Below are 20,740 nucleotides of genomic sequence, written 5' to 3'. Positions count from 1 at the left end.
GATGATGGGCAAAGGATTAATTTTTCATCTATTCAGGCAGCTCATACTTACTAGATCATATACCTTATACTGGCTGGAAAAGAAAGATTGCACTACAGATATGAGATCAGTTACAGGAAAATCTGTTGTACAGAAAAAGCTAAGCACCCAAAAAAAAAAAGCCCTAGCAAGGACTACAGTGAAACTTAATTTCCTGGAATCTCTAAACATTTATTTTATACCAACTGCATTAAGCAAAAATATAAAGAATCAGCAGAACTGTAAAAGACTGTATATAATAACATGTTCAGTCCTTAACATTTGTAATGATGGTTAACAGTAATATGTTTTCCACAGTGTGCATGGTCACAGTTATATCCGAAAATAAATGATAAAACCCCAGCCAACCCACTTGACATCTAAGGCCCATAAGCAATTAACTTTTCCTCCTGAGTTTTCTCCAAGGTGGTATTTTCAAGCTTGTCAATAAAGGGACTTCTAAATCACCAGTAAGCATGAAAATACCTAAAATAGTTTTGAAAGTACTTTTCCACCTACTTTTTAGTACTTTTTTCAATTGCTGAGTGCTGAAAGGTTATTCTAAATATAAGATGAAAAACTTTCTCCGAGGGGAACACTCAAGAGAAAAAGTGTTTTTGCATTTCGGCTTCGTCTCCTACATTAACTTAGTTAAAAGCCTCATTCCCAAATGTTCACTTTTGGTTTTCTGACCTTCCCCAGGGGGTATAAAGCCTGCCTGAGAAAGGGAACACACTTTTTTTTATTTGTGTGCATTAGGCAGCGTACAGCACAACTCGCACCACCACACTTGTCATTGACTTCAATGGCCCACTCAGGAGATTTTTTGTGTTTGGCCATGTTCCATTTGCACATTTCTTCCATGGTTAAAAAAAAATAAGAAAAAAATAAAAATCGGACAACCTTCTGCGTTCTTCCGCCTATCGCACATTACATTAATCCAATTGCAATGAATTTCACAGCAAGATGAAAAACAACAAACAATAATTAAAAATTGCATGTGGAAGATGTAAATGAAAGGGCAGTCGCAGAGCACTGGAAATAATAAAACGGCAGTATGGCAGAGACAAGTGTACTACCTGTAATAATGTATCCCAGAAATGTTAGAGTAGCATAAGATATCCCTTGAAAATTGTAATGACAAAACATGAACGTATTCCAAAAAGACTCATCATTACAACTGGACCCAGCAACAAGTAGATCTGCTCTCTTTTGAATTAGACACACATCAGATACTGTCTATATCCCCTGTAACATGTCTATATAAATAATGTCCCTTATGAAAAAGCACAAGTCTGACATGATCTTGTCAGAACTGGAAGGAATCGTAAGGAGAAGAAAATGGTGAGCTTCTGAGAGGAACTGACACTGAGGCAAGTAAGTAATATTTATTTGCATGTACATTATGTGTTTATTTCAAATATTTGTACTCAGTTCAGGTTCACTTTAAAGTCCAACTAAAATCCAAGGGAAAATTAAGAAAAAAAGTGTTGTTACATTTTTATAGTTCCATAAAAATGTAAAACAAAACAATGCAGCCTACTTTAGCTAGAGGAGAGTTTCAACAGTCCATTTCCTGGCCACCCAGAAAGTATTTTGGGGAGTTTGACAGAAGGTCAGGGAACCCCACACTGGGTTTCCACAAGATTCATAAATAGTTAGGTGACTGTGGACACTGCATGCAAATACAATCACACAACCACTAATTCACAAACTGGTAAGTAACTCCTAAAACTAGCTATGAACAAACAGTTCTCCTAGTAGACAAATCAGCCCCCAAAGTAGGATATGTTGGGAAACACAAGTCTTAGGATTTAGCAGTTGATCCAAATTACCAGAAGCGGTTTTATACAGCCCATACACTTATCAATATTTGTGGTCAATTCCCTGTAGATTTGATCAATCAGCAGGGAATTGATTATATTATAGATATTTCTCATTTACTTGGTCTAATACCTTTTCCCATTAGATATTAGACAGGATATCAACAACTCAACACAGTAGAAAGGCTATGCAAACATCTATTTAGGGCTAGTTCACATTCAAAGCACAAGTCGCAAATCCGATCGCAAATTTGCGGCTCAAATTTTCACGTTTGTACCTAGATTTGAGATTGTGCTTCCCGTTTTATAAAATGAGAATTACAATGCAATCGCCCCCAGAGCACTGTATGCAGTATGTATGCAAATGATTCAAATCGCAAATGCTGCAGTGAGAATGTATCCATAGGGTTACATTAGCAGCAGCGGTTTGCTGATCGCCAATGATCAGCAAGCCACTACCAAGGTGCCCAGTTGCAACCAGCCCTATTGCTGCTGCCAGCATATCCTTAACAATATACTTTAATGTAAGTTAACTCTTTTTAACCAGTAAGTTTGCCTGAATTTACAACCAATCGGTGCACTTGTAAGTGAACATTCTAACAATTGTACTTTATTATAGCAATCCAAAATGTTAAAATTAGTCATTTCCCCAAAGATGCTGTGACCCATACTGGTAAAGCACAGAATAATGTGTGCGTAAATCTATCTACAGAAACAAGATGACAAATAACCGAGAAAACTCAAATACTTTCCAACTACAGTGAATGCAATTTGGAGCAACAAAATTGCTTCCAAAATTGTCCAGAGCTGTATATGACATCTGTTGTGAGGGGAGTTGAAACATCAGATGGCAGCAATATTGCAGCAGTGTGCGCTGAGCAGAAAGAAATCAATAAGCAGGAAGAAGATTGGATCCCAGAGAACTGAAGAGATAATTAAAGTAACGTGGATCACAACCAATTGATTCCCAAAGTCGAGCAATCTGGAAATGAAATGGAAAATATCGAATGAGAGCTAAAGTTCAATGGATAGCTGTGTGAGATTCAGAGAATTGTAAAATATATTATGGATATGGACATGTCTATGAACAAGCAATTGTTCCTAGTTATCTGCTGTGTGCAACCACTGGACTGTTAACAAACCTGCACATAACTGTTTTTCCTCTTCTAAGATGGGGCATGATACTTTCAAGACAACTTGGCAGGATACACGGTTGTGAGGCAACTGCAGACTATGTTACTGGGAGAAGAGTCACATGATCAGTTGGTCAGCCATTGGAAACACGAAGGGTGAATAAGTAGTCATTTTGTAATAGGTTCTTGGAATCATGGATTATTGAAAAAAAAAAAAACCTCAATACAGGTGCCTGCTATTAAAGTAAAAAAAAAATGATCTTCGTGCAATTGTGCTTTAATGTTTAAAGATAAATGCATAATCGCAATCGATGAAAAATCACAATTACTTGCGTTTGCGTTAGGCGATTGCTAGTGGAAAAGAGCCCTTAATGGGCCTGATTAAAAGTTTACATATCCTGAATATTGAGGCTGATAATATATATAAATTGATTGCAATATATATATGTATATATAGTCAATTGAAATAAAATCAGAGTATTAAAGCAATCATCTCATTTTCCTTCGTATTACCATATTTTTGTTTAATAGTTGTACTGTTCTATTATGTAAAATTCCTGCAACTGTATATGTTTTCAGCATTGCAATTGTTAAGTTAATTTGACTAACATACATTTTACAATCCCTTTATTAATCATAATTGGATGTATAGTTTATTTCTAGCCATCAAATAAAATCAGAATTCTCTTTTGCTGAAAATCCATTTCCCTAGATTGCTAATGCTATTACATTTATTTGGGCTATACGTAAAGTCACAAGAGCAGCAGGTTAATTGGAACAAATAGGGCAATAACAGGATTGGACACTAAAAGCCAGATGAGCCAGCTCTACACAGTATAGATACTCTGGCAGTCTCAAGTGACAATCTCTACACCTAAAAAACAGAAAAATCAATTATCGGTGAAAATGCTTTCAATTCAAGATCCTCTTCAACAGCTTTAGAGAGATTAAACCTGCTGCCTTTGGGGAAATGGTCTACAAAATGCATGTCCGAGTAGTCACACCACTTCCTCTTGATTTAAAATACATTTCAGATGCATATATACAGCACTAAGTTTAGCTTATGATTAAAGTCAATGAATATACCACCCCATTTATAAAGAGTTGCACAATGCTGTTCCAAAGGTCTCAAGAAAGCCAAATGGCAACTATGTTTATAAAACAGCCAGTCTAATTGAGGGCCCGTTTCCACTATCACGAATTCGCATGCGGTGCCCGCATGCGAATTCGCATAGCCAGTGCAAGTGGATGGGACTGTTTCCACTTGTGCGTTTTCCTGCACGTTTTTCTGTACAGAAAAAATCTGCAGGGTAGGGCCCTCAGAATTCGCCTGCGTGTGGAATGCAGGCGAATCGCACGCAATGTATTTAATAGGGAAATCGCATGCGTTTTCCCCATGCGTTTTTTGCCGCGATTTCGCATGCGATTTCGCATAGGTACCCATGTTAATTCACACAGGCAGTGACATGGTTAAAATCGCATCACCCTTACCTATGCGAAATCGCATGCGAAATCGCGGCAAAAAACGCATGCGGAATCGCACCCGCATGCGATTTTCCTGCGGTGATTCGCCTGCGATTCCGCAACGCTATAGTGGAAACGGGCCCTAAAGCTTGCAGTGCTTATCCTAATGAACAAAGGCAAAACTGTGTAAGATCCATTAGATGCAATAAAGATGTCCTGAAGGAATTACCAATTGTACCCCATGCTAAAAGAAAAGGCTAAAAATACAATTAAAGGAAATTCTCATGCAAACATTTAAAACTTAGATCAAACAGCGTTATGTATAAATATCCTCCTAGCCAAAGTAACAAGGATTTCAGGTTATAAAAAAATATTTATTTCAGCAGCTTTATATGTAGTATAAAAGAAGCTTTTTTTTTATTAAACTGACTGATCTACAAATTGTCTTACATAATGTGAACAGAGTGTGAATTAGGGTTTAAATATATAATCCATAAATAAAACATCTTTAGAGTCTTTGCTAAACTGTATTCACATTATTATGTTATGTAGTGATTAAAACTGATGTTTACATATTATTAACAATATCACAAATGAAGGAAATTAAAATTAAATAAGTAAAAAAAAAAAAAGATAAAATGTATCCAATGTGTATTGATCTGTATTTATCACAGTTAAAAAGAAGTAGAAAGTGCTGCCACATTGTTATAACTTTGGAAGCTAGGAATTTGATTTCCCGTTAACAGGAACTTTTGCAAAGAAATATAGTAACTGACATTTTGTTCTCATTTTTTAAGATAAAAGCTGCAGGGCAGTCACCCCTCATTTTTTAAAGGGAACCGTAAGCCAGAGGGATATGGAGGCTGCCATATTTATTTGCTCTTAAAGGAAACTAAGCACCCTTTCTTTCACTGGAATTTCTCCTGGCATAGAACCTGCCATGTTCCCCTCTCCCCTTCTTACACTCCTTTTTATAAAAGTCAGAGCTGCTATCTTGACAAATTCACTCTAGATAATCTCTTTGAAGAAACTGTCCAAATTACCCACCCCCCTCTGTTGATGAAAAAGTATTGTTTACTTCTTGATAATGACCTCAATGAAACAATTAGCTTCTTGAAAACTCTGCGGCCGGGGACGGACAGGCAGGCCTGCTGAAGTAGGCTAATAAAACTACTTTGAAAAAAAAAAAAAAAACTGGTGAAATGGAAGTTTATTTTAGTAATGAGACATATTGGTGGCATGCATTTTTCATGTGCTATTGAGAAACCCTGGGTGATAAAAATAGTGCTTGGCTCACTTTAAACAATAACCCGTTGCCTGTTATCCAACTGATCTCTTTGCTTGCAGTAGTGTCTGAATCACACAGCTGAAAGCCAATAGTAGGCAGCTAATCTCGTCAGAAACACCTGATCTGCAGGGTCTATGGCTAAAGGTATTAGAGGCATAGGATTAGCAGGACTGCCAGGCAACTGACATTGTTAAAAAGAATAAATAGGGCAGCTCCCTTTACAAAGGCACTGACCTGCATAAAGTACAGTATATGGTAGGAGTTAGAACACTCTCTACCTTTTTGTTTCTAGTGGGCCACTGAAACAGTAGTCAGTAAACCCAGAATAAATAAAGCCAGAATAATCAAAACTGCTCAATGACTTGGATTTTCTCAGCTCTGTTCTGACAGATTTCTTTAAAAAAAAAAACTTACCTAAAAAAACAATGACATAACTAAAATAAATGCTTGTTTAACCTGGTCTAGCATCCTGGAGATAGATGCACATTATCAATGTGTGCATGTGCAATTCTCTCTACCTTGTCCACTTCCCAGTCTAGTACCCGGTGTATGGACAACATATCCATTGATTACCACTCCAATAACTGCTGATTGAAACCTCTCATACAGTTCAAGTGTCTCTTTAATCATCTATCTGCATTCAACTTTGATAAAATAAACATATCTAAATGTCTTAATAATGCTATCTCAAATCAAGCTGTTATTACCTAGGGAATGTATTTTAACCAACTTTGTTTAACCGTGTCAGGAAAATAAATAAATTATCATTTCAAACTGTGCCTTGAAGTAGATTTCAATACTTAAATAAAAAAATAAACCTGCCACTTTTTAAACCTACTGATTTATATCTTTGAAGAGACATCAATTTCTCCCTTCATGTGTGTGAGGCTGAGAATGGATTGCGGTGTCTCATGGTGATACATTTCATAGGTGTGAGCGCTATTTCATTTACAGAAAAACGTGTGTCAGAAACTTGACATAAAAGTACTTAAAAGTAATGCTGATCTTTCAAACTACAGCAAGTCAAAAGTGGATTTCACAACATGTCTTGTGTATGATGTGGCACCTTAAAATAGGTGTTGTCTAACATGCTTTGAAGCAGCAAGACACAATTTAATGGTGTTCAGTCTTATTATGAAGATAAGCAGAAAATTTATTTTAATCTGTAAAAAGGAAATTAATCAATATTTTGACAAGATTTAACTGTTTTATCTTTCACATTGACTTTAATGACAGGGACCACTGTGACTTGACTAGATGGTTGATAACCACATAGGAAGCTGACCCTGGACATTGTAGCACAGTTCACCATTCAGTAGACTGATGTGTTTTCGAAACTTTTCTTTGCTTCTGACACTTAGTGATGGTTCCCCATTTTGTAAGAGTAATAGCTAAACTTGCTTACACATAGCCCTCCGTTACACAGTACCTATCAAACCCTCCTCTAATAGTTGTGTATAGAATTAGGGTAGCCATATATGGTTCAACCAAAATGTTTGATCTTTACAATTCTTAAAGAAAAGCCAAGGTGAGAGGGATATGGAGGCTGCTATATTTATTTCCTTTTAAACAATACCAGTTTTCTGGCAGTCCTCCTGAACCTGTGAACAAGCATGCAGAAAACCAGGTACTCTGGCTCAGCTGACTCAGGTTTTACTGGATTAGCCATATGCTTGTTCCAAGGTTTTGATTTAGACACTACTTATGGCAGAAGATCAACAGGGCTACCAGGCAACTGGAATTGTTCACAAGGTAATAAATATGGCAGCCTCCATATCCCTCTCACCTTGGGGTTCCCTTTAAATAAAAAAAATATCAGTTGCACAGAAGAATCTACATATTTTTGATCAAGAATTTTTTGATGATTTGATTTATTCACTATAATGGAAAATTGTGATGCATTTCGAGAAAAAAAAATGAATAGAGTATGGTGTATTGGTTAGAATTTTCCCAACAATATATTAATTTTTGATGAATTTAAAAGCTCTTAACCTCCTTGGCAGTCTGTTTCTTTCCAGATTTTAGGGTCTAAAAGCGGTGCAATTTTTTTCCACTCTTTCAGACCCTAAAACCTGAAAAAAATCATTCTGGCAGGGAGATCTGCAGCAAAATAAAAAAAAAAAATGTACCTTCCTGGGCTCCTGTGCTGCAGTTTTCTCTTTGCCCACAAGATGGCGCTAATATACATATAAACGAACTTCTCTATATTTCTCTAATATAGAGAAGTTCGTTTTCAATATTAGCCCCGCCCCCGATGACGTCACGCTGCCACCACCGCTCTGCTGCCACCACCGCTCTGCTGCCACCACCACGGCTGCGCTGCTCCAACTGGCTGCCGGGTCCCCGGAAGAATAGCGGGGACATGTAGGATCCCGGCGGCCAGGGAAAGACCCCACACTGCCGGGGAGAGAGGCTGGAGTCCTGCTGCGCAGCGAGATCGCGTGCGGGACTCCACAACTACAAGTAAAGCTCTGCAATGCCTACCCCGACCTGAGCTCGGGATCACCGCTAATAGCTTATTTTTTCTACCCCGAGCTCAGGTCGGGAAAACCGGCAAGGAGGTTAAGAAAAAAAAATGTATGGTACCAATGCCTAACCCTAACCATCCCTTCGCCAATACATAACCTTAACCACTCCCCCCCCCCCCGCTGATGCCTAACCTTAAAATACCCCCCAATGACACCAAACCTTAAGCCCCACCACCAATGGCCAACCTTAACCACCACCACCACCCCTTGCCCCACTGTGAACCTGCTGCAAAAACCATGAAACACTGGGCGTTGTGGACGTTTGAGCACCGTCATAGGCCCCCATACTACTATCGGTTACTACAGAGATTTTGAGCACCCAATAAAACAGCCCAGATTTCCCATAGTAACCCAGTGCCCAAATTTCCTGCTTCCACTGCAACACCTTAACTCTGCAGTAGCATGTAACAACCAGGAGAATTATCAGCACTTTGATCAGAAAATAGCACAAACAGTAAAATTTTCTTTATTTGCGATGTAGTTTTACATCATTCAGGAAATAGTTTGCACCACATTTGCAGACTGTACTTAATCTTTATACAGTATTTCTCAATGTGATTCTGTTCAGCGTGCCCAAGCAAGCTTACAGTACTGCTGGATAGGGATGATCGAAAAGAGCAAATTCCGTTCAGCCGCAATTTGGGGATTCCGCCAGCGCTAAATTCCTTCGCTATGACATTGCCACCGGAATTTTGCGAAATTCCGTGGAATTCCGCATTCCGGCCGAAAAATTAAAGTAATCGCAAATGAAACCTTGTTTATACTAAATGGTAGCCCATAGCACCTGTTGGCTGTTCCCCTGGTCCTTTTTCTTCCTCCTCCCTTTGTCCCTCCCCCTCCTCCTGTCTTGTCTTCCAGGGAATTGTAGGATATCAAAAGCCAGCTCACATACATTGGCCAGGAATCAAACCCAGGTCTAGTGCTTGGAAGGCAGCTCTCCTCACCGCTATACCACCACCAACACTACATGCTGAAGCCAGCCTAGCATGTACCATTATGATATATCCAAGAGAAAAATGAGCTAGCTTAGGGATTTGTAGGATGTCAAAAGCCAACTCACATACATTGGCCAGGAATTGAACCCAGGCCTACCGCTTGGAAGGTAGCTATCCTAACCATTATACCACCAACACTGCACACTACAATGCTACATGCTGAAGCCAGCCTAGCATGTACCATTGTGATATACCCAAGAGAAAAATGAGTGCTCAGTCTCTCTCTCTCTCTCTCTCTCTCTCTCTCTCTCTCTCTCTCTCTCTCTCTCTCTCTCTCTCTCGGAGTTGATGCCATTGAACTGAATTTTCAGCTGAAAACCATCAACGGATACCGGCAGAATTTCACAGGCAATTTCGGAATTCCGCCGGATTGAAAAAGCAATTCCGTTCCGACCAAACGGAACGGAATGACCAATTTCTGCCCAAAATTGCGGAAAATACAATTCCGCGGAAAGCGGTGACCATCCTTACTAGAGAGAGAGAGAGAGAGAGAGAGAGAGAGAGAGAGAGAGAGAGAGAGAGAGAGAGAGATGAATCTACATGGCTATCTGGGATTCTTTTCGGACAACTGTTGAACACAAAAGGCAAGGCCATGCCTGGGTGGGCTTGAACCATCAACCTTTCGGTTAACAGCCGAACGTGCTATCCGATTGTGCCACAGAGACTGTGTACCACAAAGACTGTGCACGCAGTTGCTGTTGATTTTACAGGGATGTATGTGTGTCTTTTGGAGGGAGGAAGTAAGTCTGCTCCAAGAAGTTTCAGCATGTAGTGTTGGTGGTATAATGGTGAGGATAGCTGCTTTTCAAGCAGTAGACCTGTATTTGATTCCTGCCCAATGTATGTGAGCTGGCTTTTGACATGCTATAATTCCCTAAGTAAGCTCCTTTTTCTCTTGGGTATATCACAATGGTACATGCTAGGCTGGCTTCAGCATGTAACATTGTAGTGTGTAGTGTTGGTGGTATAATGGTGAGGTTAGCTGCCTTCCAAGCGGTAGGCCTGGGTTCGATTCCTGGCCAATGTATGTGAGCTGGCTTTTGACATCCTACAAATCCCTAAGCAAGCTCATTTTTCTCTTGGATATATCACAATGGTACATGCTAGGCTGGCTTCAGCATGTAGTGTAGTATAGAGGTGAGGAGAGCTGCCTTCCAAGCACTAGACCTGGGTTCCATTCCTGGCCAATGTATGTGAGCTGGCTTTTGACACCCTACAATTCCCTTGAAGACAAGACAAGACAGGATGAACAGGGAGAAACCGAGAGCCCGATATAGTGTAGTATGTATTGGAACCAGAAATGTAATTAACAAGTAAGTAATATACTCACAAACATGGGTTACCACGCAGGTAACCACTGTATAGGCAGGTGGGGAGATTAGACCTGTCCCCACTCAGGATTAAGATGTCGCTCTCTGTAGAAGGAAAAGAGGGTGTAACACCCTTCCACCAGGGTGGAAACTCTGAGTAGTAAGCTGTGCAGAGGCGCCAAAAGAATAAAAATATGCTAAAAAGTTTAAAACATTCGGGTGGCGGCGGTGGACCGGTCACTCCAAAAAGGACACGAAGTTTTGTCACTTGAGAAACAGACAATTTAATTTAATACTCCACAATTAATTCGCAACGCGTTTCACGGGCACAATCCCGCTTCATCAGGCAGTAGACATACGGAGTATCACTATAAAAAATGACAGAGATGGAAGCATGTCAGCAACATGCAATGTACATCTAGTTGTACAGATAATAGTGGTACAGGATTATTCTGAGTGAGCACGTACATAATGTGATATGCATACAAAAATGACATGGGTAACATAGGTGATGAGGTGGAGAGGGGTAATGCAAGAAGGTTGGTAGGTTTGGTATGGGTAAATGATAGTGGCCAGGTAAATGGGGGTATATGTGTGTCTGGAAAGTGTAAATAGAGTGTAATGCGGTAAAAGGGGGAACGAAACTTCGTTTGTGCAAATTGAAGGCTGTAAGATAATTGTTGTGGGCACTGTGTGTAATAATATAATGCAGAAATGGGTCTATAGAGGCCAGATAATCCAATACGGGGGGAGGAGGGAAAAAAACAATGAACAAGTATAGAAAGAGTGGGGGAGGAGAGAAAAGGTAGAATGTATGGACTGGTAGGTGTAGGAAGGTACTATGGTTAAGATCATATATAGAGGAGTGAGTGGAGAGTACATATAAAAATCATTAAAACTCACCGGCTGGTTGTCCAAACTACGCTTGGCACCTCTGTAGCTGTGTGCCAGCGTGGGACCTGTTTAATAGCCGTAGCGTGCATTTCCGGGGTCAATCTGGGGGGCGACGATTGGCCAATCAGATTATGTGGGAGGCGGAGATGGGCTGATGGACATCGCTGCGCGCGACTCAGAGGCCGCGTTGCAGCTGCGCACCTGGGTGGGTGGAACAGTGTACAGGGAGCGTCTAGCCAACCCTGGCTCAGGCGCTCCTGCGTGCATCAGGACAAAACTGGGCGGGTGGTGGGGATCTCTAGCGCTGTATGCGCATGTGCAGAAGTATGAGTACGACATGTTGGAAGTGGGCAAAAATGCCCATGAAAGGATAGAGCGTGTGAAAGAGAGATTATAAACGGCGTATTAGTTGGAAAATGAAGGGGGATATGAGAGAATGGGGGGGAAAAAAGAGAGAAAATACAAATTGAGGTAGTTAAAAAAGTATAAGCAAAAGGCTACGTGGAAATGTAGAGTTAGGTAACTAATTCGTGTGATGGTGGGTTAATGCCACCCAGTGGTTGAGATTTGAATAACTAGGTACAATGTGTGTGTCTATAGAGACCTATGTACACACTTGATAATTATTTGGGTGTGTGTGCCTGTATATATAGGAAGGGGAGGGGGGCAGGTGACGGGGGGGGGGGGGGAACAAGGGGACAGAAATCCAAGGGTTACAGTGAGTGATGACAAATAGAAACAGTAAAATTGTAAAAACATGTGTGCATACACCTTATACAACATAACTGTAGATACATCCTATATGCGTATAGGTCCCGTTAAAAAGATAGACTAAGTATGTGTATACATGTGTTTTTGCGCCTTAAATTAATTGCCACATAAAATTACAAACATAAAATATTTTAAGTTTAAAAGAGAAATAAGACATATATAGAGATATCAAAAAAAGTATCATAAAAGAATATACCTCAAATATAGAGGCTAAAACCAATCGATAATATATGATAAAACCGAGAGGACAAATAAGAAGAGAAAAACTGTATACTGATGGAAATTGGGTTAATAAATTTTTTCCAGAACTTCATTTAGGCCTTCTGGAGTAAGGGTTCTAAGAATTTGGATCCAATACATTTCTCGTTTTTTCAAGGAGTCAAAAGGGTCGGAGCGGTTGTGCGGAATAGATTCAATGAAAGTGATGCGGAAAAATTGGGGATTGTTGTTGTGGTGAGTGGAAAAATGGCGTGATACACTGTGTAAGGGGTACTTATTCAAAATGTTCCTTTTATGCTGCCCCACTCTACTCCGGGCTGGTTGGGTAGTCCTGCCCACATACTGCAGCCGACAGGGGCATGAAATGATGTAAATGATATATTTGGAATCGCAGGTGATGGTATCTTTTATTTGATATTCTGTACTGGTGATGGTAGAAAAGAAAGATGTGGTGTTGTTGACGAATTGACAGGCTAGACACTTTTTATGATTGCAGGGTGCACTACCCAGTGTCTGGGTGGAAGGAGGACGTATGGTGACTGGGGGTGGTTGGCGTAATTTGCTCGGGGCTAGAAGGCCCCGGAGGTTGGGGGCCCGTCTGTAGGTAATGGCGGGTTTATTTGGGATGATGGAACGTAAGTGAGGGTCTTGAAGGAGGATCTCCCATCTGTTGTTTAGAATGTCGCGGATGGATCGATGTTGAAAACAGTATTTGGTAATGAACCGGGGTGTGTCGTTTGTCTGTGTGTTGGAGGGGGATATGGGTGGGAAATGGGTTTTTGCCTTGTATTGTGCGTCTCTTAGCAGTTTCTTAGGGTATTTCCGATCAGTGAACTTGGTTGTGAGGACTTTTGATTGGAAGTTGTATTGTTGCACATCCGTGCAATTACGGAAAATTCTTTTGTATTGGCTGTATGGGATATTTTTAGTCCAGGGGCGGTGGTGGAAGCTGTCGTAGTGAATATAGTTGTTGGCATCAACCGGCTTAAAGAAGGTTTTGGTTTTAATGTATTGTAAGTCAGTGTAGAGGATGAGATCTAAAAATTCTATTGAAACTTGATCATGATGGGAGGTGAATTGCAGTCCTGCGGGGTTGACGTTGAGGTATTTAAGGAAGGAGGGGATGAGTTCTACGGGGCCCTTCCATATGAAAATTAGATCATCTATGTATCTCTTATAGAAGATAATATTGTTGGAAAAGGGGTTGTTATGATACAATTTGATGTGTTCCAGAAAACCCATGGTTAAATTAGCATATGAAGGGGAGAACGAGCTCCCCATTGATACTCCGCTGACCTGTTGGTACACGTTGTCTTGAAATGTGAAAATATTGTTGTTGAGGATGAACTCTGTACATTGGATTATGAATGATTGTTGTGTTTGTGGCATGAGGATATTAGATTCAAGGTAGTATTTTAGAGCAGTGAGTCCAAAGGAGTGTGGTATGTTTGTATATAGGGATGTTACATCGCAAGTAAGCCAGATAAAGTCCTCTTGCCAGACAGTGGGAATCCTTGAGAAACGAAGGTAGAGCCTGGACATGGGGCTGTTGGTGTGTGTCAATGAATCTCGATAAGTTGCTGGTGATGGAATCAATGCCGGAGATGATGGGTCTGCCAGGTGGTTGATGGAGGTTTTTGTGAATTTTTGGTAGATAGTAAAAAAAGGGAGTTTTGGGATGGTGGTTAATGATGAAATTCCTCTCATTTTTTGTGATGATGTTGTTGAATAGGGCGTCATTGATAAAATTTTTTAGAGTCTTATTAATATCCTGGGTGGGGTCTGATTGCAGTAACTTATAGTGTCTGGGGTCATTTAGTAGTCGATAAGATTCTTTGAGGTAGTCTGCTTTATCTAGGATGACAATCCCTCCTCCTTTATCAGCTGGTTTTATGACGATACTATGGTTGTTACGTAGGGTTCTGAGGGCTGATTTTTCAGAAAGGGACAGGTTAGAGGTGGAGGTGGTGTCTGGAGTGTTGAGGTTTTGTAGGTCATTTAAAACTAGGGCATAAAAGGTGTTGATATAATTTCCTTTGGAGGCAGTGGGATAGAAGCGTGAGCGGCCTTTGAGTTTGGTGTTTATGTATTTTTCTGTCTCAACTTCGGCTGAGGATATGGATACTATGGGGAGTGAATCATTGTTAGTAATGATGAGCTCAGTGGAATCAGAAGGTGGTGGTGTAGTATTAAGGTTCTTGATGGCAAAGTGTCTTTTGAGGGTAAGTTTACGGATGTAGGTATTGAGATCACTGAATAATTCGAATAAATTGGATTGGTTGGTGGGGCAAAACGATAGGCCTTTTTCAAGCAGGCCGGTCTCGTGCTTTGTGAGGATATGGCTGGACAAGTTGAAAATGCTTCTTTTGGTCTCTGGGGTGGGGGCAGGGTAAGCAGTCGGGGGTTGATGCATTATCGTTTGTTTCTTTTTTCTTTTCCCTCTGCCTCCTCGTTTTCTAAGTCGGACAGTGAGCGTTTCGTTTTCTTGGATGTGGGCTGTAGGAGGGAGCGGGTTGATATGGGGCTGGGCAGTTGGGTGGCTAGCATGGTTTGTGATAGAGAGGCTGGTAGTTCTAAAAAAGAGGATGATAGGGCTTGGTTTTGTTGTACCTTATTTTCTGAGTGTTGGGATACTCTTGGTATAAAGAGCTTGCAGATGGTGGATTGTTGTGGTATAGGGGAAGTGGAATTGAGTGGTGGCGTAGCTGGGTCTGAGGTGGTGGGGGAGTTGGGGCCTGAGGTGTAAGTGCTGATCTGGGAAATTCTGAGGTGATTATCACATGTGTCGTTGGCGGGGGGTAGGTTGGAGGAGGGACTGTCATTCCTCAGAGGTATGTTGGAGTCCGGAATGTTTATAGTGGTAAGGCTTTTTGGGGGGCAGGAGTTAGTAAAATTGAATGACATTGGAATGGGTTCAATTCTAATCTTGCCCTGGTCGGCCGCAGCATGTGGGTTCTTAGTCTGAGTATTCTTAGGTGTGGGATTGGAGGGATTAGCGTGAGCCGGCCTGGATTTCGACAAGGTCTGGCGTGGTGTTTTGGAAGTGTTTTTTAGAGTGCTGGGTTTCTTATATGTAAAGCTATTTGGTGGTGGTGGTGCTAATTTGGGGAAAGTGGTGGTGTTTTTAGGAAAGGTGTTGTGTGTGATGATGGGTGGTGGAGTGCTTATGGTGTTAGTTGTGATGATGGGAGGGGGTGGGAAGGGTGGGTAGATGTAAGCTGTGGGTCTGGGAAGGTTGATGCTCATGAGGGGTGGTGGGGGAAAGGGTGGGACTGTGCCTGGTGCTGGTGGTGCTGGTGGGGTATAACGAGGCTTACGTTCCCTTTCCCTGTGTTCTGCGTAGGCTAAACGGTCTCTATTTAACTTTTTTATTTTTGTTTCCGTAGTGTCCTGTTCGAACCTTTTGACTCTGGTGGTTAGATTAGAGAAAAGGGGATGATACTGAGGATTGGTGTTATGTAGGGCTAAATAATCTTTGCAGTCTAGGATGATAGGTTGTATTTCTGCGACTAGGGATTTTCTCTTTCTAATTATTCTCTCCATGATGCCCTGTGTACAGCTTTCTAAATAGCAGTAAAATTCTGTAGTAAACACAGTGTCTTTGGGAAAAGCTGATGTGATTTTAATTCTTATCCCATCTGGAGATATTTTTTCATTAATATAGGTTTCTTGCATTGCAATGTCAGCTAAATTGAAAAACTCATCTTTCAAAGCTGATTCCAGTTTTAGGAAGGTCGGCTTTAAGTCCACTTGTGGGGGGTTGTTGGTTGCTGGAATATTGGTAGCAGGTTCTGGTGCTGCAACTGGTGATTTCTTAAATTGTGCCAGGAGTTTAGCCCTGTGTGTATTGTGGTCTTCGAAGGGATCCATACGGTGTTGGATGGTGGGCTGCTATCAGGTTTCGGGGTGCCACGTCGTCGAGCGAGGTGGCCAAGCACGCTTGTAAAGAGAGATGAACAGGGAGAAACCGAGAGCCCGATATAGTGTAGTATGTATTGGAACCAGAAATGTAATTAACAAGTAAGTAATATACTCACAAACATGGGTTACCACGCAGGTAACCACTGTATAGGCAGGTGGGGAGATTAGACCTGTCCCCACTCAGGATTAAGATGTCGCTCTCTGTAGAAGGAAAAGAGGGTGTAACACCCTTCCACCAGGGTGGAAACTCTGAGTAGTAAGCTGTGCAGAGGCGCCAAAAGAATAAAAATATGCTAAAAAGTTTAAAACATTCGGGTGGCGGCGGTGGACCGGTCACTCCAAAAAGGACACGAAGTTTTGTCACTTGAGAAACAGACAATTTAATTTAATACTCCACAATTAATTCGCAACGCGTTTCACGGGCACAATCCCGCTTCATCAGGCAATAGACATACGGAGTATCACTATAAAAAATGACAGAGATGGAAGCATGTCAGCAACATGCAATGTACATCTAGTTGTACAGATAATAGTGGTACAGGATTATTCTGAGTGAGCACGTACATAATGTGATATGCATACAAAAATGACATGGGTAACATAGGTGATGAGGTGGAGAGGGGTAATGCAAGAAGGTTGGTAGGTTTGGTATGGGTAAATGATAGTGGCCAGGTAAATGGGGGTATATGTGTGTCTGGAAAGTGTAAATAGAGTGTAATGCGGTAAAAGGGGGAACGAAACTTCGTTTGTGCAAATTGAAGGCTGTAAGATAATTGTTGTGGGCACTGTGTGTAATAATATAATGCAGAAATGGGTCTATAGAGGCCAGATAATCCAATACGGGGGGAGGAGGGAAAAAAACAATGAACAAGTATAGAAAGAGTGGGGGAGGAGAGAAAAGGTAGAATGTATGGACTGGTAGGTGTAGGAAGGTACTATGGTTAAGATCATATATAGAGGAGTGAGTGGAGAGTACATATAAAAATCATTAAAACTCACCGGCTGGTTGTCCAAACTACGCTTGGCACCTCTGTAGCTGTGTGCCAGCGTGGGACCTGTTTAATAGCCGTAGCGTGCATTTCCGGGGTCAATCTGGGGGGCGACGATTGGCCAATCAGATTATGTGGGAGGCGGAGATGGGCTGATGGACATCGCTGCGCGCGACTCAGAGGCCGCGTTGCAGCTGCGCACCTGGGTGGGTGGAACAGTGTACAGGGAGCGTCTAGCCAACCCTGGCTCAGGCGCTCCTGCGTGCATCAGGACAAAACTGGGCGGGTGGTGGGGATCTCTAGCGCTGTATGCGCATGTGCAGAAGTATGAGTACGACATGTTGGAAGTGGGCAAAAATGCCCATGAAAGGATAGAGCGTGTGAAAGAGAGATTATAAACGGCGTATTAGTTGGAAAATGAAGGGGGATATGAGAGAATGGGGGGGAAAAAAGAGAGAAAATACAAATTGAGGTAGTTAAAAAAGTATAAGCAAAAGGCTACGTGGAAATGTAGAGTTAGGTAACTAATTCGTGTGATGGTGGGTTAATGCCACCCAGTGGTTGAGATTTGAATAACTAGGTACAATGTGTGTGTCTATAGAGACCTATGTACACACTTGATAATTATTTGGGTGTGTGTGCCTGTATATATAGGACGGGGAGGGGGGCAGGTGACGGGGGGGGGGGGGGGGAAACAAGGGGACAGAAATCCAAGGGTTACAGTGAGTGATGACAAATAGAAACAGTAAAATTGTAAAAACATGTGTGCATACACCTTATACAACATAACTGTAGATACATCCTATATGCGTATAGGTCCCGTTAAAAAGATAGACTAAGTATGTGTATACATGTGTTTTTGCGCCTTAAATTAATTGCCACATAAAATTACAAACATAAAATATTTTAAGTTTAAAAGAGAAATAAGACATATATAGAGATATCAAAAAAAGTATCATAAAAGAATATACCTCAAATATAGAGGCTAAAACCAATCGATAATATATGATAAAACCGAGAGGACAAATAAGAAGAGAAAAACTGTATACTGATGGAAATTGGGTTAATACATTTTTTCCAGAACTTCATTTAGGCCTTCTGGAGTAAGGGTTCTAAGAATTTGGATCCAATACATTTCTCGTTTTTTCAAGGAGTCAAAAGGGTCGGAGCGGTTGTGCGGAATAGATTCAATGAAAGTGATGCGGAAAAATTGGGGATTGTCACTTTCCAGACACACATATACCCCCATTTACCTGGCCACTATCATTTACCCATACCAAACCTACCAACCTTCTTGCATTACCCCTCTCCACCTCATCACCTATGTTACCCATGTCATTTTTGTATGCATATCACATTATGTACGTGCTCACTCAGAATAATCCTGTACCACTATTATCTGTACAACTAGATGTACATTGCATGTTGCTGACATGCTTCCATCTCTGTCATTTTTTATAGTGATACTCCGTATGTCTATTGCCTGATGAAGCGGGATTGTGCCCGTGAAACGCGTTGCGAATTAATTGTGGAGTATTAAATTAAATTGTCTGTTTCTCAAGTGACAAAACTTCGTGTCCTTTTTGGAGTGACCGGTCCACCGCCGCCACCCGAATGTTTTAAACTTTTTAGCATATTTTTATTCTTTTGGCGCCTCTGCACAGCTTACTACCAAGACAAGACAGGAGGAGGAGGAGGAATGAGGGAGGGAGGAGGAGGAAGGAGGGAGAAGGAGGAAGGAAGGAGGAGGGAGGAGGGAGGAAGGGAGGAGGGAGGAAGGAAGGAAGGGAGGAAGGAGGAGGGAGGAAGGGAGGATGGAAAGTTTGGGTGGAATTTGCAAGTCTGTCGAGCAGAAACTCTTATTTTTAGGCAGAAATCAGTTTGGTGGCAAAAAAAAAAAAAAATTGCATTCCGCGGAATTCCATATTTTTCAGCGGAAATTCCGCCATAGCGCTATAGCAATTCCGTTCCGTCTCAACGGAACCGGAATCACCAAATTCTGTCCGGAGTTGTGGAAATCTTAATTCAGCAGAATCCAGCGACCATCCCTACTACTGGAAACTGGTACATGAGAAAGAGAGGAATCTGTGGGGCAGATTTATCAACACAAGTGTGAGGAAAACTGGAAGCAAATTTGGTGCAGAAATATAGCAGATGCTCAGAGTGACCAATCAGAATCCTTGATTTGAATACATGCACCATTTTTACCAGAGTTCCCTGAACATGTTTTAATAAATTTGGCCTTTTGGTTCTTCTATTCTCCTCTGCTCATAGCAGCTCTTACACTTTGTCCCCGAGTCCTCAGACAGAGAGTAAGTTTCGGCAATTATTGTGAAAAGGGTGGAAAACATAAAATATATTCCCCCATAATAAATCCCACAACTGGCAGACTGATTGAAGAGACTGAAAGGAACTGGGCAGACATTTTTCCTGCTAATTTTGATGATGACATTAAAAAATAATAATATAAAATAATAATAAATAAAAAAAAAATTCTTGCAAAGTGGTGAAGATATCAAATCAGTGATATTTTATTGCTGTCCTTTACTACTTTTCCCAGTGACAATCTTCAATTTACACTACGTAAACTGATCAGAGAGACAAAGACAAAGGCCTCTGTGAGTGATATCATCACTAAACTAACTAACTAAACTAACAACTAAAGAATTTTTGGATGCAACTATGCTTTGACAATAATGGCATGTTACTTTAACCATCTCTACAGTATATCAATTTGAATAGATGCTATGCAAATAAAATATGTATGGATAAACACCCATAGCCTCCAGATGCTCATTAGTAAACTCTGGAATTCTTTTGAAGTCTTTATGATAAATTAGGTCACCAACAGACTCCAGCTCATCATTTATGAAACTAAAGCATATTACTGAAAGTATTTTAAATATTGTTGTGTATTCACAAATAAAAGACACATTACTCAATATAAAAGAACAATACAAAATATGAAGTATTCATTTTTACAAAGTAAAAACGGAATTCAGACATCATTACTGCTTATGGCAGCATTTGCATGTCGTAAGCTATACCAAAAAAAGTAATACTTACATCCATTGTAGGATCCGAGTCCTTAGCATTGTAGTATATAATACCACCATTCTGTTAAAAAATAAAGAAATGGAGAGATTGGTACAGGAATACAGTTACATTAATGCAAACAACTGTTATTTATGGTTTTCTATAAAAAGATAAAAATACACTTTAAATAACAAGGAGAGGCCTGGCTTTACACAAACACTCACAGACTTCTAATGATACAAGAGCAGGACAAGTATCTGTCAGGGCTGGCACCCTCTTGTCCTGCTTGTGCACTGGTAAATGTTTATTGTCATTTTATTTTAGTTTTTACTTTTTTTGTGTCGGAGTTGG

At 40.8% G+C, this 20,740-nt stretch overlaps 1 protein-coding gene across 9 annotated transcripts in view; it reads right to left on the bottom strand.

The window, feature by feature from the left end:
- The window catches only part of CACNA2D1 (calcium voltage-gated channel auxiliary subunit alpha2delta 1), an 846,695-nt gene that overhangs the window by 392,313 nt on the left and 433,642 nt on the right, over window positions 1-20,740 (bottom strand). For all 9 annotated transcript variants that reach the window (XM_068276177.1, XM_068276179.1, XM_068276181.1 and 6 more), the window contains exon 5: window positions 20,420-20,470. In XM_068276177.1, the coding sequence (XP_068132278.1) occupies window positions 20,420-20,470 (51 nt within the window). The remainder of the gene's footprint in view (window positions 1-20,419; window positions 20,471-20,740) is intronic.

This window comes from Hyperolius riggenbachi, chromosome 3 (genome assembly GCF_040937935.1).
Source record: "Hyperolius riggenbachi isolate aHypRig1 chromosome 3, aHypRig1.pri, whole genome shotgun sequence".
Taxonomy (NCBI): Eukaryota; Metazoa; Chordata; class Amphibia; order Anura; family Hyperoliidae; genus Hyperolius; species Hyperolius riggenbachi.
The sequence above is the reverse complement of the archived record's forward strand: the minus strand, read 5'-3'. Positions and strand labels throughout refer to the sequence as shown.